Raw genomic sequence first — 19,162 nt, 5'->3', positions numbered from 1 at the left:
AGTTAAGTGGTTTTAAGAGTGAAATGGGCTTTGTCATATACTGCACTGCTTATACCACACCGTTTATGTTTATACAGTACCACATCCCTTATAGCACACCGATTATACAGTACCACATCCCTTATACCTCACAGTTTATACAGTACCACACCCCTTATACCACACTGCTTATACCACACTGTTTATACAGTACAACATCCCTTATACCACACCGTTTGTACAGTACCACACTGCTTATACCACACTGTTTACGTTTATACAGTACAACATCCCTTATACCACACCGTTTATAAAGCACCACATCCCTTATACCACACTGTCCTATACCACACTGCTTATATCACAACGTTTATACAGTACCACATCCTTTATACCACACTGTCATATACCACACTGCTTATATCACACCGTTTATACAGTACCACACTGTCATATACCACACTGTCGTATACCACACTGTCGTATACCACACTGTCGTATACCACACTGTCGTATACCACACTGTCATATTAACCATACTGTCATATACCACACTGCTTATACTACACACTTTATATAGTACCACACCCTTTATACCACACCGTTTATACAGTACCACACTGCTTATACCACACAGTTTACGTTTATACAGTACAACATCCTTTATACCACACCGTTTATACAGTACCACATCCCTTATACCACACTGTCATATACCACACTGCTTATATCACACTGTTTATTCAGTACCACACTGTCATATACCACACTCTCATATTAACCATACTGTCATATACCACACTGCTTATACTACACCGTTTATACAGTACCACATCTCTTATAAAACACTGTCTTATACCACACTGTTTATATCACACCGTTTACACAGTAGCACATCCCTTATACTACCCTGTCATATTAACCATACTGTCATATTAACCATATTGTCATATACCACACTGCTTATACTACACCATTTATACAGTACCACATCCCTTATACCACACTGTCATATACCACAATGTCATATACCACACTATCATATAGCACCACATCCCTTAAACCATGCTGTCATATCCACACGGTCATGTACCACACTGTCATATACCACAATGTCACATGCCACACCATGCCATTTATACAGTACCAGTTCCCTTATACCACACTGTCATATACCACACTGCTTATATCACACCGTTAATACAATACCACGGCATCGGTATGAAATACCTCCAATCAAAATTCCGACGGTCGAAATCCCGACAGCAATTGACCGACGGTCAAAATCTCGACAAGGTCAAAATCCCGACATGGACAAAATAACGACATTTAAAATACCAACAAGGTCAAAATACCGACATGTAAAATGTCGACAGGTCAAAATACCGGCATGCGGTTTTCATTTTTCCCGTGTGTGTATGTCGACATAGGTCGACATGGACACCATATAAGTGTACGGCGTCGCCTCGCATGGCTCGCTGCGCTCTGCACTATTATATTCCCCCTCCCAGGTCCACTGGGATGGTAAAGTGTTAACGAGTCGGTTTCAATGAAAAAATCATGTTGGTATATTGTCCATGTCGGTATTTTGACCTTGTCGGGATTTTGACCGTCGGTCAATTGCTGTCGGGATTTCGATCGTCAGAATTTTGATTGGAGGTAAATTGACTGCATCCCAATACCACATCGCTTATATCACCGTTTTATACAGTACCACGTCCCTTATACCACACTGTCATATACCACACTGTCATATACCACACTGTCCTATAAACCATATTGTCATATACCACACTGCTTATATCACACCGTTTAGTACCACATCCTTTATACCACACTGCTTATATCACACTGTTTATATAGTACCACACTGTCATATAAACCACACTGTCATATACCACACTGCTTATACTACACCCTTTATACAGTACCCCATCACTTATACCACACTGCTTATACCACACCATTTGTTTATAAAGTACAAACTCCCTTATACTACACCGTTTATACAGTACCACACTGCTTCTACCACACCGTTTACGTTTATACAGTACAACATCCCTTATACCACACCGTTTATACAGTACCACATCCCTTATACCACACTGTCATATACCACACTGCTTATATCACACCGTTTATACAGTACCACATCCTTTATACAACACTGTCATATACCACACTGCTTATATCACACCGTTTATACCCGAGGGCCATTTGGATATTTATAAAATCCTTCGGGGGCCATACAAAAATTCTCAACTTAAAAAATTACCCTGCCCCCCAGTAGGTCTGCCCCTTAGAGGTACTGTGTGTGTGCGCCGGAGGCGCGCACGCGCCAAAAAATTGGGTGTGGCCAGTTAAAATGGGACATGATACACATATGCCCCCAATAGTGCGGTGCCAGATCCACAATTGCCCCCACAGTGCCAGGTATACAAATGTCCCTCACAGTGCCAGGTATACAAATGCCCCTCACAGTGCCAGGTATACAGATGCCCCTCACAGTGCCAGGTATAAAGATGCCCCTCACAGTGCCAGGTATACAGATGCCCCTCACAGTGCCAGGTATACAGATGCCCCTCACAGTGCCAGGTATACAGATGCCCCTCACAGTGCCAGGTATACAGATGCCCCTCACAGTGCCAGGTATACAGATGCCCCCCACAGTGCCAGGTATACAGATGCCCCCCACAGTGCCAGGTATACAGATGCCCCCCCAGTGCCAGGTATACAGATGCCCCCACAGTGCCAGGTATACAGATGCCCCCCGCCCCCCCCCCCCCCCCCCCTCCGTGCTGCTTACCGTGCTCCTTTCGGCGGGACACGGAGGAGAGCGCGGATATGTTGGGCGGCGGCGTGTAGGACTTGAAACCAGCCGCCGGTTTGAGAGTCAATCAGAGCTCGCGGACCGGAAGCCGCGGCTCCTGATTGGCTGCCGGTCCGCGGGCTCTGATTGGCTCACGGACCGGCGGCTGGTTTGAAGTACTACACGCCGCCGCTCCCACCCGACAGCCGCGCTCTCCTCCATGTTCTCACAGCTGAGACACGCTGCCGCCGGACTGAGCGGCAGCGTGTCTCACTGACACAAGCTGGTGGGCCGGACCAAACGGCTTCGCGGGCCGGAGGTTCCCCACCCCTGGTTTATACAGTACCACACTGTCATATTAACCATACTGTCATATTAACCCTACTGTCATATACCACACTGCTTATACTACACACTTTATACAGTACCACATCTCTTATACCACACTGTTTATATCACACCATTTATACAGTATCACATCCCTTATACTACCCTGTCATATTAACCATACTGTCATATTAACCATATTGTCATATACCACACTGCTTATACTACACCGTTTATACAGTACCACATCCCTTATACCACACTGTTTATATCACACCGTTTATACAGTACCACATCCCTTCCCTTATTCCACACTGTCATATACCACACTGTCATATAAACCACATGGTCATATAAACCATACTGTCATATACCACACTGCTTATACTACACCGTTTATACAGTACCACATCCCTTATACCACACTCATATAAACCACAATGTCCTATACCACACCATTTTTACAGTACCACATCCCTTAAACCACACTGTGATATACCATACTGTCATATAAACCACACTGTCATATACCACACTGCTTATACCACACCGTTTATACAATACAACATCCCTTATACAACACTGTCCTATGAACCACAATGTCATTTACCACACCATTTTTACATTACCACATCCCTTAAACCACGCTGTCATATACCATACTGTCATTTACCACAGTGTCATATATCACACTGTTCATACCATGCCATTTATAACACACCGCTTATACCATACTGTCATATACCACACCTTTTATATTACACTGTTTATACCATGCCTTTTATACCACACTGCTTATATTACACTTGTCATTCCACTCTGTTCAATTTACACTGCTTATACCACACTGTCATATACCACACAGTTTATACCACATCACTTATACTACACTTGTCATATACCACACCGCTTATACCTCACAGCTGATACCACACCGCTTATACCTCACTGCTCATATGCCACTGTTTATACCACTCCCCTTATACCTATACTTTCTGTAGAGGAACTGTAAAATTTAATAAGAATTTTTGAATGTAAATGCAAACAATATACTGTATACAGATTTGTATTAGTGGGGATAAGCACTGGCAATAACTTATTATTATTACCAGATATATATAGCACACACATTCCACAGATCTGAGGAGGTGACGAACGACCCGCGGGTGCATGCATCGCATCATTTACATGCCCACACAAGGTTCGTTATTAAATCTTACCATGTGTGGGCACATTTAACTGCATCATCCTTTAAAATTTAATAGCACAAAAAAATAAATAAATAAGTACATCTAATAAATGTTCAGTGTCTTTAAGTAATGTTAGCTACTTTTTATCTTCTCAGTTTCACGGTGAGAGTCTGTGCCGATGTGACAGGACAAAGCATTCCACATAACATAGGTATGTAATCTTTCTTACCGTATAATAATTGTTTCAAATTCGTGGGCCTGTTTGTGTTTCATTGGCATGGGAGTTTGGATACTTTGCGTTGTTGTTGATGGGCTTGCATTTGCCCCATATCTAAACCTTGAGGTGTTGATGATTGGCTGGCAATTGGCCCATTCTAAGCTATGAGTGTCACAGACTGGGTACCTTCTGTAGACCCTCTTACACCGAGAGCTGTCAATTTACTTGCTGGTGCGTGTCTGCTGGCCAGTCATCTTAAGATTCCACTGTGTAGCTGCAGTCCTGCGAGACATGGGCGTCACCATCTTGCCTGAGGTCAGCTGAGATAGATTCAGACATTCATAGCATCCCTGCACATGACTTTCACTTCCAATCCCCTGCTAGAGCTTCTGTCTGCCACCTGTCCATTGCCAGTACAACTAGTCTTCTAGTTCTCGTGGTCAAGATATAGTTAATATCCCGGTGGTCAGGATGCCGATGGTCAGAATGCCAATAGTGGCAGCCTGATGTTTAGAATCCAGACGGTATCCCAACGGTAAGTACTGGGTTTAGGTTTAGGCACTAGGGGGAGGGTTAGGCTTGGGGGTTGGGGTTTGGCTGCGAGAGGGGATGGTTAGGGTTAGGCTGCTGGAGGGGTGGGTTACTGCTAAAATACCAAAATCCTGAATGTCTGAGATGCCTCTACTGGCATTCTGACCATCGGGATCCTGTGCGCTGGAAATTGATACCAGCTCCTCCTGGTCTCATGTCTCAGAAGCAGTTAAAGTTTTGGAGCTCCAGCATTTATTCTAGTTTCTCTCTGGTTTTATACAGAGTTCTCCTATTCTATTATCTTATTCTGCCCTGCGGTCAGTGCTCACCATTTTGCAGCAAGGAATCACCATCTGCTCTGCCTCCTGTAATTAGCGCTCATCTTACACCAGTGTGCTGTCTGCCACCTGCAATACCTCTTTATTCAACTACAGTCTGCTCTACATAGCCTCCTGCGTACAGTTTCCTTCACTAACAATCATCTATGTTTAAAGTTGTTATCATTGACTGTTTCAAGTTCTACAGCTGCCATTGGAGACGCACGCTATAGCGTGTTATAGACTAAATCATCCTGTATCCTTAGCACACCTGTGTTCTAGGTTAATATTAATATAGCTGACACAGCCAAATAGCATACTTGTGTAACCCAGTTTTATTCTCTTCCCCTATGTTTCATATTGGTTATACTGAATAAGGAGAAATATCATTCACCCTCCTAGTTTCATTCACTCCAGTATAAGCCATTCCTGCCCTGTTGCCCCAGTCCAGAGTACAATACAAACTCAGAATATGGCATACAGTTGTTAGCAATGGGCTGGCAGTTGTCACCCATCTAGGCATTAAGTTGCTGGCAATGGACTGGCAGTTGGCCCCAAATAAGCCTTGAGTTGTTGGCGATGGACTAATAGTTGGCCTCAATATAAGTCTGAGTTTTTGGTGATGGGCTAGCAGTTGGCCCCATAAAAGCCTTGAGGTGCTGGCAATGGTCTTGCAGATGGCCCCGATATAAGCCTTGAGGTGTTGTCAATGGACTAGCAGTTGGCCTCCGTATAAACCTTGAGTTGTTGATGATGGGGTAGTAGTTGGCCCCAAAGAAGCCTTGAGTTGTTGGGGATGGGCTTGCAGTTGGCCTCAATATAAGCCTTGAGTTATTGGTGATGAGCTAGCAGTTGGCCCCATATAAGCCTTGAACTGTTGGTAATAGGCTGGCAGTTGCCCCCATATAAGCCTTGAGTTGTTGGTGATGGGCTAGCAGTTGGCCTCAATATAAACCTTTAGTTGTTGGTGATGGGCTAGCATTTGGTCCCATATGAGCCTTGAGTTGTTGGCAATAGGCTGGCAGATGCCCCCATATAAGCCTTGAGTTGTTGGGCATAGGCTAGCAGTTGGCCTCAATATAAGCCTTGAGTTGTTGGTGATGGCTTGGCAATTGGCCCCCATCTAAGCACTGAGTTTTTGGTGATGGTTTAGCACTTGGACCCCATCTGAGCCTTAAGTTCTTGGTGATGGTTTGTCAGTTGGCCTCAACATGCACCTTTTATTGGATACAGGAATTTACAAAACACAAAAGTGGAAACCTACAGCTCATGTTCTTTTGCAGATTTGGAGCCTACACCAGTTTTTATAGGTAAGGGCAAGGTTTTAGAGGTCAATAAGGATGTGTCTGCTGGGGTGCAAACATTTTTGTTGGCCAGTAAGAAGAGTTGGGAGTATGAGGATATTAGTGCACCTACATTTGCACCACTATGCAAAATAGTAATTGTGTTTTGTCTGCTGACGTTTGTTACATAACATCGTATTTGCAGCTGTCTTTCTTGATTTGCTAAAAGGGAACACATCACGTAATCACTTGAGTTGTATACTGCTTCAGAGTTGGTGAATCTCATGCCTGTACTTATACTGGCAGGCATTTGTCATGGTACAGTTGCAAAAAAACCCCACAATTTAAAAACAATCTGCAAACTCATAAAAGTGGAAAACTTAAATGGAAAAACGGTTTATATCTAAAGTGTTAGCTGGTCGGACATTTTACTCTTTTAGTTGTAGTTGTGGCTACAAACCTTCAAGGTCTGGCCCAGATTGATCTACTTAAGGCCGTACCATGGATCAGGAATAGGGCGTGCACCCTGCAGTGTGTTGGAAAAGTTGGGGGAAGTAGGGGGGCTTACACTAGTGCACTAAGGGCCTAATTCAGATCTGATCGTTTCTTTGACATTCGGGGGAACGCCCAGCACAGGGCTAGTCCGCCCCTCATGTCAGACCCCACCCCCCCTCCCCCGCACAGGTACAAAAGCATTGCATGGCGGCGATGATTTTGTACCTGACAAGTAGCTCCCTGCCAGTGTAGCTCCTGCACGCTGGCAGGCCGCTACCTGCCGGGTCGCGGCGGCTGCATGTGACATCACGCAGCCGCCGCAGCCCGCCCCCCCCCAGCGATCCGGACATGCCTCTGTTGTCCGGTCTGCGTCCCGCCAATGGCGTTCTAGGCATTTTCAGGCAGAGGCGATCGCATCCCTGAGATGCTGATAGCATCTCACTGGGCTCCCAGGGTGCTCACTGCAGTGGTGCAGTCTGAATTACCCCCTAAGTCGATACACATCAGTGGATGATCCCCAAGTTTGCTAAGAGAGTAGGGGATTGTGAGAAACTCCCCTGGGTGTGGGTCATATTGTCTGAATATTGCTTATACAAGTTGCCCCTGGAATTTTTTTTTTTTATAATTTTCTTTTTTCTTTTTGAGACACGGCTTGTGTGTTTATAAATGACTAGTAAATGCCAGGGCACCTCAGTCTGCCCGTTGCTCCAACCTGTTCTGCCCACCGCTCTGTCCCACCCTGCCCGCCTCTTCGTCCAAGGCTCTGTTCCGCTGTAACAATTGTCCCCACCTCCTCCTTCCCGCTGCTGCATACCTCCTTCTCCTTCTCTCCATCTAGTGTCTGCCTTGTCATTCTAGCATTAGGAGCTGTTGGCGAGCGCCCAGCTCCCAATGAGCACATCATTTGGATACGGCACAGACTTTAGGAGATTATTATATAGATTCAATTTCATTTAAACAAATAACTACAGTAGGGGTGAGTTCAAATTATGTTCAGTTTTGACAGAACATTTCTCTCACAAAAGCCTCTTTTCCACTCAAAGTATTTAGTGAATGTGATTAATATAGGAAATATAATTACATTTGATGTATAGATTAGGAATGTGGCGATGAGAGTGTTAGGGAGAAAACCAATGGTCATCGCATTTAGAAAGCAAAACTTGTGATTCCAGGCTGTAACTGTTCATAAAATGTGATATTTATAATAAGCAAATGTTTCGTCTTCATGTCAGATCATTTTTATAACTTAAAACTCAGCCAGCGTGTTGGATTGCTTTTATGTTTGTGTTTTGTATGGAAATTTTGGCCATAGCGGTATCTCTCTTTCATCAAGCCTAAGGACATGAAACAAACAGTGACAGGACTGAAACGGGGGCATCTCCTAAAGTTAGCAAATTAACTTTGGCATCTCTAAGCAGAAAAAGCAAACAGTATATATTAACAATCCTCTTCTTCTCTTTGTTTTGGCTCCTGTTTGAAAACCTTCCTTAAATAAAACTTTATTTCTCCTCAAATGCGATGTGAAAAAAAACATGTTTAACTTTAAGTACTTTGGCGTGATGCCTTGTTGAACACACAACCCTGTTTACGGTGTGTACCCAGTGTGTGTGTTTTGTTCGCTCTAGTCCTGTGCTCACCCCAGTACAGGCAATGCAGTCATACACATTTACATTGCATCTCTTCTTGTGGCTGAACTTGGTCACGATGGGACGTTATCACATAGGCAGTTCTGTGTGGGCGAGTAGACGCAACTGTAGGCTACGCAGGGTTGGATGTAGGTGTAAATGAGGGGGAGATGTACCAAACCGCGGAGAGAGATAAAGTGGAGAGAGTACCAACCATTCGGGTTACATATGATTTCCCGGCAGACGGGATGCCACCTGCCACTATACCGACAGTGACATCCCATCTGCCGGAAGCGAGGCAGCGAGTCCCCTCGTGTAGGCGATGGGCCGCCAGTTCATCCTCTGGCCAAAAGGCCAGCAGCTTGAAGGCCAAGGTGCTACAGTATGTGCCCCTGGTGCATTCCGAGCCAGGGGTGCCTGAACGTGCACTGGTGTTGAGCGTCAACTTTGCACTAGTACAGCACTTTGCACTGCACTTTATTTTCAGGCTGCACTATTTTTCCTTTGCCCTGGCCTTTTGGCTGGGGCAAGGATGTTTTTTTTAATTTCCTTTGCCTTCTAACTGGGGCTTATTTACTTTTTTCACGTTGTTTGCACTTTTCACCTCACTTTTTTGTGTGGGTTTTTTTGTGAGTGTGTCATGTTTTCATGGGGGTTTGGGGTGAGAAACGTATGGGCCATCCTCTCCCCAAATCTTTTGAGGCTCTCTCCTTTTAGAGAGGCCGAATAATCCGTCCCCCATGGAAAGTTTCAGCCAACCCTGGGGAGAAAGTGGCGACCCCAAACCTTGCTGCGGAGGGAAACCTGAAGATCTTTGCCCCTTAAGGAGCCTTTTGGCTCCAGGGGTCGGGGTTAAAGGAGTCCATCTGAACTTCAGCAAGGGGGGATCTGACGATTCTCTTTTCCTCTCATTGGGCCTGAGGGAATGGGGAGCTAACCAATCAACTCCTTTCTACCATTTTATAGAATGTAAATGATAAATGCTATTAGAAGTTGCCCATAACGACGAATAAGCTTATACCTACCATATTGTAGAATGTACTTGATAAAAGCTAGCTACAATGTGATTGGTTGCTGTTTGACATTTTCTTCTTTTGTCCATTTCTCTACTCTTTAGAAGGTTTGATACATTTCTCCCTTATGTTCCTCCTTGTAATGGTGATTCCCTTTGGATGTGTCTATCTGCAGGTCTGAAAGCTGACCTTGAGTTGGACTGGTTGAAGCAGAGGGGCGCTGTGAAGCGGACACTCTTTCTGAACAGCGGTGACTCACACCTCACCTTTGATCTGACGGTGGGAAAGGATAAGCCCACCCAATGCCGGAACTTTGTTGTTTATCTCAGAGTAAGTTCTAAGCCTGGTCTGTAATAAACACCAATATTTATAGATCAAACCCTGAAATACATCAGCTCAATTAGAGCTATTGTTATAATAAACTAAAGACAACGCTGTTGGGTCGTCTCAGAGCAATAAGAGCGATGAATGACAGGGGCTGGAAGTTTGGGATTCTTATGTACAGAAAGAACACATGGACAGACTGTTTTCATTAAGACTTCGCTGTGGGCACCAGCACATAAACAGATCTAGCTATCATATTATCATACAAATAAGTAACCAACCATTTAATTATCATACTAACATGTCAATAACCACATGTCTACTTATCATATTACCATATCAATAACCACACCTCTGCCTTTCTTATTACCATATCAATAACCACACCTCTGCCTCTCATATTACCATATCACTAACCACACCTCTGCCTCTCATATTAACATATCCATAACCACACCTCTGCCTCTCATATTAACATATCACTAACCACACCTCTGCCTCTCATATTAACATATCACTAACCACACCTCTGCCTCTCATATTACCATATCAATAACCACACCTCTGCCTCTCATATTACCATATCAATAACCACACCTCTGCCTCTCATATTACCATATCAATAACCACTCCCCTGCCTCTCATATTATCATATCAATAACCACTCCCCTGCCTCTCATATTACCATATCAATAACCACACCTCTGCCTCTCATATTACCATATCCATAACCACACCTCTGCCTCTCATATTACCATATCACTAACCACACCTCTGCCTCTCATATTACCATATCAATAACCACACCTCTGCCTCTCATATTACCCTATCAATAACCACACCTCTGCCTCTCATATTACCATATCCATAACCACACCTCTGCCTCTCATATTACCATATCCATAACCACACCTCTGCCTCTCATATTACCATATCCATAACCACACCTCTGCCTCTCATATTACCATGTCAATAACCACACCTCTGCCTCTCATATTACCATGTCGATAACCACACCTCTGCCTCTCATATTACCATATCACTAACCACACCTCTGCCTCTCATATTACCATATCAATAACCACACCTCTGCCTCTCATATTACCATATCCATAACCACACCTCTGCCTCTCATATTACCATATCCATAACCACACCTCTGCCTCTCATATTACCATATCCATAACCACACCTCTGCCTCTCATATTACCATATCCATAACCACACCTCTGCCTCTCATATTACCATATCAATAACCACACCCCTGCCTCTCATATTACCATATCAATAACCACACCCCTGCCTCTCATATTACCATATTAGTAACCACACCCCTGCCTCTCATATTACCATATCCATAACCACACCTCTGCCTCTCATATTACCATATCAATAACCACACCCCTGCCTCTCATATTACCATATCAGTAACCACACCCCTGCCTCTCATATTACCATATCCATAACCACACCTCTGCCTCTCATATTACCATGTCAATAACCACACCCCTGCCTCTCATATTACCATATCAATAACCACACCCCTGCCTCTCATATTACCATATCAGTAACCACACCTCTGCCTCTCATATCACCATAATAATAACCAACTGTCTGCTTACCATTTTACCATACCATTTATCAAATGTCTACTTATCATATTACCATATCAGTAACCACGCCTCTATCTATAATATTACCATGTAAATAATCGGGATGCAGTCAGGATCCCGGCTGTCGGTATCCCGGCAGTCGGAATACTGACGTCCAGAATGGGTACACCATCCTGGCACTGTAATACCAACAGCCATGATCCCGAACGAGGACAGACCGCGCCGCAAGTCAGGTAGGCTGCGTCACAGGGGTTAGGGTTAGGCTGCGGGGAGGGGGTTAGGGTTAGGCTGCGGGGAGGGGGTTAGGGTTAGGCAGCAGGGACAAGGGGTTAGGGTTAGGCACCAACAAGGGGTGGCTAGAGTTAGGCAAAAAGGGGGAAGGTAAGGGTTAGGTTGTGGGTAGGGAGGGTTAGGGGGATGGGGAGAGGGAGGAACAACCCTTACTCACCCCTGTCGGTTTCTCAAACATCGGGATCCCAGCGTCGGTATTATGTCTGCTGGAACCCGTGCACTAGCAAAAGATACTGATCCCAAATAATCACACCTATTCCTGTCATATTAACATATACATATCAAGTGGGGTCAGTGACACCCTGTGTGCCAAATATGCCTTAAAAAACGGGGAATGTTCTCAGTGCATGTCCCCCGTTTTCAGTGCTCTGTGGTTGTGGCCAGCATTCCCGGAGATGCTGGACTGCCCCTGGAGATGCTCCATGCACTGCCGGTTCCTCAGTGTCAGGAGCCGGGCGCTGCATGATAATATCACAGTGCAAGACCTGGCTCCCGGTCACGGAGGAGGATCCCGCATTTTGGTGTCACCCCCTTGAAGAGTGACACCTTGTGCAGTCCGCAGCCCCCTAGTGACATCGAAACCCTCTACCTATCATGTTACCATATAAATAACCACACCTCTTCCTATCATAATACAATATAAATAATCAAATGTCTACTCTTCATACTACCATATAAATAACCAAATATCTGCTTACCATATTACCATATCAGTAACCGCATGTCTGCTTATCCTGTTACCATATCAGTAACCGCATGTCTGCTTATCCTGTTACCATATCAGTAGCCAAATGTCTACCTAACATATCAGTAACTACGTTTTCTTTGTATCACGTATTGTTGCTCTGTGTGTTATAATGTCCTACAAGAAGCATCACTAGAACATGGACTCTGCAGCTTTTACTATTTTACACTGACTCCTAGTTCACGTGGCTGCCATTCTCATTTCCATGGTCCTATACCCTATATCACAGTTTCCAAAACTCGGCCTTCGATGCACTCTAACAGTCCAGGTTTTATGGATATCCAAGCTTGAGCACAGATTGATTCAAAATGACTATTTCAATCACCTGTGCTCAAGCATGGATATCCTTAAAACTGAACTACTATTTCAATCACCTGTGCTCAAGCATGGATATCCTTAAAACTGAACTTCTCTGATGCCTTGAGGACGGAGGACCTAATTTAGACCTGATCGCAGCAGCAAATTTGTTAGCTAATGGGCAAAACCATGTGGACTGCAGGTGGGGCAGATGTAACATGTGCAGAGAGAGTTAGATTTGGGTGGGGTGTGTTCAAACTGAAATCTAAATTGCAGTGTAATAATAAAGCAGCCAGTATTTACCCTGCACAGAAACAATATAACCCAACCAAATCTAACTCTCTCTGCACATGTTATATCTGCCCCCCCTGCACTGCACATGGTTTTGCCCATTAGCTAACAAATTTGCTGCTGCGATCAGGTCTGAATTAGACCCTGAGTTTGGGAAACAATGGGGGTCATTCCGAGTTGATCGCTAGATAAAAATGTTCGCAGAGCAGCGATTAAGTGAACATGCGGCACTTCTGCATATGCGGCGCAATACGCACGCGCGACGTACTTTCACAACAGCCGATGTAGTTTTACACAAGATCTAGCGAGGCTTTTCATTCGCAATGTCTGCCGCAGAGTGATTGACATAAAGTGGGCGTTTCTGGGTGTCAACTGACCGTTTTCAGGGAGTGTTCAAAAAAATGCAGGCGTGCCAGGAAAAATGCAGGCGTGGCTGGGAGAACGCAGGGCGTGTTTGTGACGTCAAATCCGGAACTGAACAGTCTGCAGTGATCACAAGCGCTGAGTAGGTCTGGAGCTACTGTGAAACTGCACAATTTTTTTTTTGTAGCCGCTCTGCGATCCTTTCGTTCGCACTTCTGCTAAGCTAAAATACACTCCCAGTGGGAGGCGGCATAGCGTTCGCACTTCTGCTAAGCTAAAATACACTCCCAGTGGGAGGCGGCATAGCGTTTGCACGGCTGCTAAAAACTGCTAGCGAGCGATCAACTCGGAATGACCCACAATGACCTATATAGTTAACATTCCCTTCCTAGACTGTATTGTTGATTATTTTATTTTCCTACAGGAAGAATCTGAATTCCGAGATAAGCTCACCCCAATCACTGTGAACTTGAATTACAGTTTGGATGAATCCACCTTCTTGGATGGCCAAGAAATAAAACCAATATTAAATCGCTATAAGGAGGCACGGCTGCAGGAACAGGTGTGTTACGCTTTAAAAATATGAGCTAATTTACCAGAATTGTTAATTTAAAATATACTCTTGTATACAAATTAAAATGGAAATCTCTAGAGTTTTATATATATATATATATATATGTGTGTATGTGTGTATGTATGTATGTATGTATGTGTATATATATATATATATATATATAATATGAGAGATAGAGAGCGCGCGTTACCATGAATTTACATCCAAATGATGCTAGGTAGGTATATATTACATTTTGTAGACATACAGGTACGTAATGTTGGCATGTCAAATTGATTTCCCATTTAGTTTTAATCTAACCCTAACTACAGCATACCCCTAAATGTAGCCTAATCCTAACCTCAATCTATCCCTAATTCTACAATTGTGTGTCAACATTCTAGGATTCCAGTGATGTTGACATTATAATTTGAATTTCAACATGTGTAATTCAGGCCATATCAACATTCTGGTGTTGGCATTTTGAATGTCGACTAACTGACATCATACCCTAAGTAGTTGTTCCAGAAATGTCCTTGAGTCCTATTGGAGAAAGAGCGCTATATAAATAAAATTATTATTATTAATGCCAAAGGCATTCTATGCAAATGAGAGGGAGGGGGAGGGGATACAGTTAAGCAGGGTACTATGCGATTCTTTTCCGACATGGCTGTATCTGTCAGATAGGGCTGGTAATTGTGTAGTAGTGTGTATGCAGCACCAGGGCCTGACAGGTGATCTAAACCCCATTAGGATCGCCTCCCGATATAGTGTGTGCTGAACACACTGTTTTGGACCTGTTTGGTATCGTTAAGGAAGGAAGTGCAGTGTGTATGAACCTCGGCTTGTGTCTGTGCACAGAGACAACATATCGGCAAGACAATTCGGATTCAAAAGGATCATTTGGAACCACACGATTCTTGGGTAGTGTGTATGGTGTGTTTCAGTCGTTTTGGGTATCGTTTGATTGGTCTGAATCATTCTAGTCGTTAGCATCCACTGGGGCAGATGTATTAAGCCTGGAGAAGGCAGAAAGAAGTGGTAAAGCAGGGACAAGTGGAAGGTGATAATGCACCAGCCAATCATTATGGGTTTGAAAAATGACAGGAGCTGATTGGCTGGTGCGTTATTACCGTGCACTTATCACCACTTTACCACTTCTTTCTGCCTTCTCCAGGCACGTTTTATAGCACGTATCCAGCTTTGCTGTAAGCAGGATTGTGGCTCACGCAGTCAGTAAAATAACTGCTTCTATGACTTGGTGAAAGCTGGAATGTTCATTTATGTCTTCTGGGGGGGCTGATAGTGATGCTCCCTCATTTTAAGAACTGCCAAAATAAAGTATTTCCTGTTGGAAAAGCGGTCACACTCTCGCGTCTTCTCCCCCAACTCAGGCACACATATTTGTGGAGTGCGGAGATGACAATATGTGCATTCCTGACCTGAAACTCTCAGCAAGATCGTAAGTCTAAATAAATATACATCACTTGATTGATTCCTAATACAACTCATGCATAGTGGAAATAAATGAGGGAAAGCTATTGTAATCTATGCAAGACCCCAAACTGGGATGTTTGTTTTAAATAGAAATTACAGCACTCCGTGAAACGTTAAACAATATGTGACAGATTTTTAAGTGAAATTTATTTAATTTAAAAAAATTTTTTTTTTTTTTTTAAATAAACGGAGCTTTGGAGAAAAAATGCAAAGATCAAATGTTCATCAGCTATTAATAATTTAAGTTTTCTTTGCATGATACATAATATAAAGTGTTAGTGATCCAAAAGCTCTTACAGATACTTTAATAAATGTAACCATACTAGGCAATGATTGCATTTGCTAAAGTACCAGGGTTATACTGTATATATTTATCCATAATTGTGATTGTTTGGGTATGTCGGCTAAAACATACACAACACAGCCCTGTCTCCACAAAGAATTTAGGTCCATGCGTGGTTAATTAGGAAGTCTTAATTCACACTAAATATTATCATTTAGGCTGCAAATGATCTCTGTGTATTACCGGTTATTTATTCCATACACTATGATTTTTGGGTTATCCGCCCGTAGTCATTATAAGAGACACAGACTGTATGGGAGACTCGCAGTCTGGGCTGCTGTGTGACTGAATACATGTTTGCAATCATGCCATTTCCTGATTTAGATAAACATTTGAATACAAAGCGATGCATCTATTTAGAGGACCAAAACTTAGGCGCATTTAAGTAATTATTAAGTTGCCGTCCACTGAAATCCGCCCACAGAACACCAAAATAAACATATTTAATTGCCTTCATGTTTCTGTAAAGGAAATGATTACGAATGAGTACCAGCAGCGTTTTATTAACCATTTTCATTGGAACTGTTTTCTGTCTTTAGCTATAAAGCAGATGGACACAGGGAGTAATTGAGACCTGATCGTTCGCTAGCGTTTTTTGCAGCGCTGCGATCAAGTCAGAACTGCGTATGCACCGCAGTGCACAGGCACGTCGCACGGGTACAAAGCGGATCGCCGCTCAGCGATGGATTTGTGTGAAGAATCCATTCGCACGGGGGATCGCAAGGAGATTGACAGGAAGGCGGCGTTTGTGGGTGGTGACTGACCGTTTTCTGGGAGTGGTTGGAAAAACGCAGGCGTACCCAAGCGTTTGCAGGGAGGGTTCCTGACTTCAATTCCGGTCCCGGACAGGCTGAAGTGATTGCAGCGGCTGAGTAAGTCCTGAGCTGCGCAGAGATTGCACAAGTTCTGTTCGTACAGCTCTGCTACACATGCGATCGCACACTTGCACGGCTATAATACACTCCCCTATGGGCGACGACTGTCTGTTTGCAGCGCTGCAAAAAAAACCCCAGCGAGCGATCAGGTCTGAATTAAGCCCACAGTCTGTGGTTGGGTGTGGGACTACGAGCCCCAGAATTCTTTTCATGCTAGTTTGCTACTTTATTATTATTTATTAACAGTTTCTTACATAGCACTGCATATTCCGTTGCGCTTTACAATTAGAACAACAGTAATAGCACAAAACCGTAAAAACAGACAAACATAGAGGTAGGAAGTCCCTGCTCGCAAGCTTACAATCTATAGGGACATAGGCAGTTCATTTGTGCATATTCTGGTATTATTAAATAGGTTTATGTAATATTATGACTATTTTTATAAAATATCTGATGAATATATAAAGACAGATGCCAGAGGGGGGTGGTATGTTTATAAGGGTATCCGGTCGTTCTCTAAATGGCCCTGCTTGGCAGTGCAACATCAGCTCCCTAATGCAGCTGGAGGAAACAGGAACCCACAGTCAGGCCGCTGGTGACTCGGTGACCGGAAACTGGTATAAACGTCTTCTCAAGGAGAACACGCCGCTGATGTGACATGCTGAAAATAGTTTTGTTCTTCTCATCCTGAACTGATCATGTGCTGAAATGATAGGAAGCCCCTCATCACGGACTTCAAAGCACTCTGTCCCTGACATGCCCCTAAACATTTCTGCCAAGGATCTGATGGTGCTTTGAAATGCTGCCATGTGGATCCCCATAGTGTTAAGAGTCGCAAAAACAGCCCCACGACACATTAGGGTATGAGAACTTACCAGATGGACTTTCTGTCCTCTGCAAACATTTACTTTCATCTGATTTCTTGCGCTGACATTTTAGGAGGTGAACAAAGATCAGAATTCCGGAATGATTGAACCATTAAAATTGTGATGTAGAAATTGCCGCATTATATTATATAGTGATATATTGTGGTACACGTACGAAATCTGGCGGACAGGGAACTGTGTTAAACGTGCTATAGGTCACAAGAGCTGCACAGATTCGGCGGCCATTTTCCTATTACAGTGGTTCTATTACAGTTTGGAAACTGAAGAAAAACAGGTTTTTCTGAACAGGAAATATGCTGTAATGAAATTAGCGGAGAACTTGGTATATATTTTAGCGCCTAAATTATATAATTTAGTCACGGATTTTGTGTTTTTACTACTTTATGGTGTTTTCTCCTTTCCAACCCCCAGTGATGTGTGGTCACTATAACAATGATAAGAGAAATACAAAGAAGTTATTAAAAATATCTTTGTATTATTCTAATAAATTTTATAGCCAAAACTCTGGAGTATACTGGAGTACGACAGGTGAGGCTCTATCTCCCCTGCCTACCTTGTCCGCACACCTCTGATCAAAACTCACCAAATTTCCAGCAGTGTTCTGCTGCACCTGTGTGTAATGCCCGGTATCCAGATTCAGGGTCGACACACCACCTAGGTCGACAACCATTGGTTGACAGCGAATAGGTCGACACTAGAAATAGTTTTTTTCATACTTTACAATCCACATGGACTACGATGGGGAACGGTAACATTGCCCGAAGCAAGGGGACACTGTGTTCTAATTGGGGTTCCCGGTCACTTTTCAAAGAAAAACGACAAAAAATATATATGAAAAACTCATGTCGACCTTTTTTCATGTCAACCTTGTTCATGTCGACCTACTGGCAGTGTCGACCTATTTCTATTGTCGACCTGGCCACTGTCGACCAATGGGTGTCGACCTAGACACTGTCGACCCTGAGTCCCATACCCGTAATGCCCACATGCACCCTCAGGTTCATACAGATGTTTTCTTTTCCATCTTTGCTCTGTTCACTACAAGTCGTGTTACACATAACGCGCGTGTGCCGTGTGACTCAGTAGCGCTGAACATCTTTTTTTTTTTTTAGTTTTTTCCTTGCGAAACTGCTTCTTAGTCACAAAGTAATGTAATAGGACGCACAAGCAGCTTCTGCTGATTTACAGAAAGATGAATGGATAGACAATTAGACTGCCACCCCAGCAATTTGCTAATCTATACCTGTTCCCCTGTAGCCTCTCCAAATTATCTGGGCCTCACATCATTCACATAAAA

At 43.6% G+C, this 19,162-nt stretch overlaps 1 protein-coding gene across 2 annotated transcripts in view; it reads left to right on the top strand.

The window, feature by feature from the left end:
- The window catches only part of ITGA8 (integrin subunit alpha 8), a 262,641-nt gene that overhangs the window by 147,589 nt on the left and 95,890 nt on the right, over window positions 1-19,162 (top strand). For both annotated transcript variants that reach the window (XM_063921465.1, XM_063921464.1), the window contains exons 16-19: window positions 4,461-4,516; window positions 9,962-10,116; window positions 14,135-14,272; window positions 15,658-15,725. In XM_063921465.1, coding sequence (XP_063777535.1) covers window positions 4,461-4,516; window positions 9,962-10,116; window positions 14,135-14,272; window positions 15,658-15,725 — 417 coding nt within the window. The remainder of the gene's footprint in view (window positions 1-4,460; window positions 4,517-9,961; window positions 10,117-14,134; window positions 14,273-15,657; window positions 15,726-19,162) is intronic.

Source organism: Pseudophryne corroboree, chromosome 5 (genome assembly GCF_028390025.1).
Source record: "Pseudophryne corroboree isolate aPseCor3 chromosome 5, aPseCor3.hap2, whole genome shotgun sequence".
In the NCBI taxonomy this organism is placed as follows: domain Eukaryota; kingdom Metazoa; phylum Chordata; class Amphibia; order Anura; family Myobatrachidae; genus Pseudophryne; species Pseudophryne corroboree.
Note: the sequence above shows the minus strand (reverse complement) of the source record. Positions and strands in the feature narration are given on the sequence as shown.